This window comes from Natrix helvetica (assembly GCF_964273705.1).
Source record: "Natrix helvetica genome assembly, chromosome: Z".
Lineage (NCBI taxonomy): Eukaryota > Metazoa > Chordata > Lepidosauria > Squamata > Natricidae > Natrix > Natrix helvetica.
The window spans coordinates 91,304,912-91,310,911 of NC_138554.1; the positions used below are offsets into that span (position 1 = coordinate 91,304,912).

Consider the following 6,000-nt stretch of genomic DNA (forward strand, 5'->3'; position numbering starts at 1 on the left):
GAGAACAAAATCAAATTTAAAAATGGAGGAAGGAGACCATCAAGCAAAGAATAACATTAAAGAAGGATCTGGCTGAAGGATCTGGCCTCTCTTATACTACTTGGAGGGCCCTGAATAGGTTGAGAGTTGGGAATGGGCCATTGGATGAGGAGGGGTGGGTATCCCTTCCATTTGGATTAATGGTTCCTCGCAGCGGCACCTGAGCGGCAAAAGGGAAGCGTAAAGGAAATGAGGCTGCCTCATCACCACCATCCCCGGAATGCAGGAGTGCTGGGTCGGGAGTCTCCCTAGAACCTGGCACCTGCTGCATTCCGAAGTTTCCTTTCCATCCTGCGCTTCTTTCACTAGCCAAAATCCAGATGATGACAATAGCTTTTTCCAGAGAGAAAGTGGAGATCTAGGGTCCTGAGAAAAGCCTTCGTGCAGAGGAGATTGGTCCTCTTCCATCCACCCCTCCCCCCAAATCTGCCCGGATCTATCATGCAGCAAAGAGATACAGTAGCTGGGCGCAATAGCAGCAGTAGTAATAAGCACTGCATGACAGATCCGGGGAATTGGGGGGATTACAGCGCCCGCTTCACCAGCCCCTTCTCGGGCGGTTCTGGGTGGCAGAGAGCGCAATAACAGCATTTTCAGGTGGCAGCGCAGTGATCGTGGCTGCCTGGAACTGTCTGAGAAGGGTGAAATGGGTGCTGTGTGAGAGGTGTAGGGCAAGGTGGTTCGCTTCCCCCTTCTCCAGACAACCTCTTCTCCAGACAACCCAGTTAGAGGGAAGTCAGCTTCTGCTCCTGGCCTGGGAGATGGAGTTGGCAAGGAGGAATACAAGCCCCATTTTTGCAATCGGGGAGGAAAAAGAGCTGCAGGGATCACCCAGCGCCTGAAACACTCTTTTTCCTCCATGATTGCAAAAATGGGGCTTGTATTCCTCCTGGCCAGATCCATCTCCCAGGTCAGGAGCAGAAGCCGACGACTGGGTTGTCTGGAGAAGCGGAGGTCCGAGCAGCGAGCCACCTTGTCTTAGCCTTGCCTCCTGTGCAGTGCCCGCTTCACCTCCCACTTCTCCAGATGACCCAGGCGGTTACATTCGGAGTATAAGATGTACCCAGATTTTCACCCTCTCTTTTGGGGGAAAAAGGTGCGTCGTATACTCTGAAAAATACAGTATTTTTGGCCAATGACAAAGCCAAGAAGATAACTTCATTCTGGCAATTTAAAGTTTGATATAGATACAGAAAAAGAAGAACTTAGTGATTGCTTTGCTTAATGCCTGAGTCACTAGTCACATTTGTGATCACTAAATGAGGCTACATGTATGGCCTTGTTCATGCTCCAAAAGTTTCTATGTTACGGGAAAGCAGCTTCCAAATATATACTGCAGTTATCTCAACAGATCTGAAGCAGAAAAAAAAGCACTCTAAAAAGTCGTTATTATAAGGTTTAAGATTATATTTCAAATTAAAATGGTCTAACTATGTTACCATTTCAACTAGGACCACTGTGAGCCTAGAAAGCAGGTTTTAATAGTTCTGAATGCAAAATATCCCTAGTACATTTCATATATATTTGGTTAAAAAGATCAAATAATAGGAGCTAAGACTTCTGGCGGATAACCAGACAAACCACTATTAGAACAAAGGATTAGATTAAATGGACAACTACACTGTTCACACATTGGGCTAAGCCACAATACAATGCAGTCAACATAAACTTAAATTATGCTTAGAACAATATTTTTCAAACTTTAAGATGTGTTGAATGCAATTAGGAGTAAAGTTTTAAAGTTGCCAAGTTTGAAAAACATTGGCTTAGAACAATTTATAAATATGCAAAGGTTATAGCACTATTTATATATATTTGTTTGTTGTCCAGTATTGTAATTAAAATAAACTGACATAAATTATAAGAAAACAAAGATCCTGGCCTTTGCAAAAAGCCCAAAACTTTATTCCTGGTATCTAAATGGCCATAAAATAGAGTAGGTAATCACCTGGGGATGATCATCCAGGCCAATGCTTCCAGAAAAGCACATGGAGAACATGTGGCTGCCTTGGGCCAAAGATCAGCGAGCACCATACTTAAATTTTTCTGCACAAAGAGAGCATATTATATCCCTGCTTTTTCTGGCCAAGTTGCTAGCACAGCTTCTTTATGAGACCTTGCTTGGACCATCAGCTTCGTGTTTTACACCATTAGAAATAGTTCAATCCAAATTCATTAGATCAATTCTCCAGATGCCTTTTGTGTCTCAAATGCACTTCTGTGCCTGGAGACAGGATTGACAAAAGTCAAAGCAAGAATCTGTATAGCGTCCTTAAATCTCTGGCTAAAGCCTAACTTCTTTCAGCAAAGGATTGCTCCATTAATCCTCTTGGGCAAATTCTTCTCTTCTTGGATCAAGGCTGTCTAGTCCAACCTTGCCAAACTAGACTTATCCCCAGCTTCAATACTCAAGATAGAATATGCCTAGCAAGACAAATTTTGTGACAAAGGGTGGAGGACATCGAGAGACAGGTGGACTTAGAGAAAGCTCCGCTGTTCATGGTTCCAGATGCCATAAGATGTGTTGAAGCTCCTGCCAGCTATCTTAGTCAGTTGGAGTCAGCAAACCACCGGAAAGCATTTTTGCTCGAACGGTGCCATGCACTTCCATCTGCCATCTTTTTATGGCAAGTATAAAAGGATACCATTGATGGAAATATTCTGTTCCTGAGGCTCAGGAGAGGTGCAGACGGTGGGTCACATGCTACTTAAATGTTCCTTTTACACAGAGATTAGGAAAAACTATTCTGGCAATAACTGCTAGGTATCCTGGCCATTCCGACACTACCTATCTTCAGTGGCTGCTTAAGTATGAACAGTCCATAACTACAGCGCAGGTGGCCAGATTCTGTGCAACAGCACTGGGAATTTGTCGCAAACACATTTCTTCTCCACCATAGTTATGTTACATAACAAATGTGGCAAAGCCTTTAAACTGTTTAGTCCTTCCCCTTTTAGCTTTGAACTTACAATAGGCCACATAGTTTATGAATTGTAATTATAATATAGTTAGACCATGTATAATTGACAGATGGGGTTTTATTATAGATTTTAGTTGTTATTTATTATTTTATAACAGAATTTTTAATTATATATTTACTGAGCATTTTTATTTGTTCTGATCTCTGGTCTAAGACTGTAATAAATTGGTTGATTGATATATTTGTTTGATAGCCAAACTAGCTTTGTATGGGATATTTATTTCAGCAACAGCATTCTGACCTGGATAAAAAGCACCACGGAAGTCAAGTAAAACATAAATAAAACCTTAGCAACAACTTAGAAATATATATATAGAGTCAAAAGCAACTTGCCTCTTTAATATAACTTCAATCTTTAATAATTTAACAATAATCCAGTTTCAAGAGGGAGGCAAAGGCAGTCCTCAACCTATGTAACATGTTCAATGTTATCACAGCATCATAGAGTTTATAAATACTGAGGAACATTTGTAGCATAGAAGCAAGCACACAAACCCGAAAATTATTTGGTTAAGACATGTATCTATCATTGCTTACCTTAGAAATATATTATCTGAGTCACCATTGTCCTCAGCCACACTGTAGTCCTTTACCTTCAACCAACTCTAACCTGATGAATATCATTATCCCAGAAACTCAAAAGTTTGCACAATATTCTGTAAACCTGGAGATTCCTAATAAAAACAGTGTTTTAACATAATTTTAAATTATCTCTCTTCCTACTCAAGGTTAGGGCAGTTCTTTTTATATTTTTAGATTAAATTGCTGTATTGTTTAAAGAGTAAGTGATATATGTATGTATTCTGATCATTTGGGGACACAAATTGTTTAAACCAATGCATTCTGACTTAATTCAAATGAAAATAACCTTCCTTGGTCAACATTCTTTAGCAGCATTTTTGCCCATCAGAAAGTGAAATATGTGGGGGGAACTAAAACCACTCACAAATATAGAGTCAAAAGCAACTTGCCTCTTTAATATAACTTCAGTCTTTAATAACTTAATAATCCAGTTTCAAGAATGGAACGATGACTCTGGAAATCTGCTTACTAGAAAAATCATGGGACGTTTAAAGCATTGCTTTGATAACCTCAGTACTTTCTCCATCTGAATAGTGAGATGACTATATCTCTCAGAATTTCTACCCAGAAATGATCTTTATTCCTTACTGGTTGGCAACCTAACCTCAACCTATCTGGAAAATCCCAGTGTAAAGACAGAGAAAAATAAAAGCAGAATTACAACATATGAGAGGGAAAGGGCAGGTGCTGCTGATTTTGGAAGCCCTCCACCACATAGTGAGTCATGTGCATAAATAGCGGGGGGAAACAACTGCCCCTACCTGTAGTACTACAGACAGACTCCATCAGCAGGTATCTTGCCTTAAGGAGCAGTTACTGCTCGAAGCAGGAAACAACCCATACGCAATCTCTCAGCCCCGGAAACGCGACCTCTACAGCCTTCGTCCTCTACGTCACCAGACAAAAAAAAAAACCCCTCCTGTGCTCATACTGCGCCTGCGTCAAAGAGCTTCTGCAGCGAGTAGAGAAGAGCGGTTCCGCAGAAAATGCGAAGCAGCGGCCCCTAAGTATTGGAGGGTATTTCGCTTCTCATCCAAGAAGCTTCTTCAGCATAACGTCTTCAAAAGAAAACCAGGAAGTCCAATTGCCTCTTGAAAAAGCACCTTTGGGATAACTTTGACCTGTATGACTGAGAATTTCCATAGACATTAAATTGAAAAAAGAAGAGTTTCAAGAATCAATCTGGCATCTTCTCCTTTGTCAGGAAAAGTCCCCGGATGTCTATGGATTGAAAAACAGAGAAGTTGGCACTAAGAATTTTTCAGGGGATATTGTTCGAGGACAAATACATGCAGTTTCTTAGCAAGGAGTTGTCACCGTCTTCTGGATACTTTGTTGACTTCCCAACTTAGCTTACAAGACTAGGTGGTACTTTATAGCCTGATCTTGCTTAGGGTTTTTTTCTGTTAAGATCACTTTTCATAGTCCACACAAAAAAATAATAATCCAAATTTTACAGGATTATCAATTTCATCAAATTGAAGGGTTCAACAAATGAATTTATTTGTTATCTTTTCTGTTCAATTCATTTCATATATTTGTTTTGCAACTCAGATTTAATTCTATATATTTCAAACCAGATGAATCTATTTAACATTGGCAGTCCCTTTTTTGTTCAGTGCATATTCATTCAATACCCATTTATTCTTAATTCTTACCTTTCTTTGTTCTACATTGTTTCCTCACAAGAAACCACATAATACAGAATGTAATTTACTTGCTCTTGTTTCTTGTATATCTTGTACTCTTTCTGTGAAACACAGCTATTGCATATTTCATACATTAACTCTTGGTACAATGTTTCTTATGCAATACAATATCTTTGAAGCATTAATTTTTGGTATCTTATCTCTTACTGTATCATTGCAATTATCAGGTCTCTGTTAACAGCACAGTATCTTCTGCAAAATACACATACTAATACCCTCAATCTACACATTTCCAATAGCACCCTTTCACAGGCACCACAACGTTTGTTTTGCATTTATATGCAGATACCTTAAGCAGTCAAGGGACATCATGTATTCTTGTTTTAAAGAATTATTCTCAATTCAAGTCCAAGGCAAATTTTTCCATACTATGTCAATTCCAATCTATAACCACTAATACTAAAGAAGCCTATACTAAATAGTTCTATGCTAATTTACAACACAATATCAGTACAGTACAAAAGAGCTTAATGTTAATTGCATGTAAGGCTAAAATTGGTAGTAAATAATCTTCTGGAATAACAGAAAAGTGAGATTTCATATATGAAAAAAGTGTTTGATAGACTAGCAATGTTCTGCAAAGGTATAGTAGTGAGATTTCTCTTGAAAATGCTTTTTTTCTAATAACCTAAAAGATAACTTTATATTAAGAGATCATCAGATGGATATCAATGAAATCAAATGCATGT

At 39.0% G+C, this 6,000-nt stretch overlaps 1 protein-coding gene across 1 annotated transcript in view; it reads right to left on the minus strand.

Moving 5' to 3' along the window:
• Nucleotides 1-4,502, minus strand: part of CMC1 (C-X9-C motif containing 1) — a 79,816-nt gene extending 75,314 nt beyond the window's left edge. Inside the window, exon 1 of the mRNA XM_081933473.1 lies at nucleotides 4,364-4,502. Coding sequence (XP_081789599.1) covers nucleotides 4,364-4,388 — 25 coding nt within the window. The 5' untranslated portion in view covers nucleotides 4,389-4,502. The remainder of the gene's footprint in view (nucleotides 1-4,363) is intronic.
• Nucleotides 4,503-6,000: the final 1,498 nt, after the last annotated feature.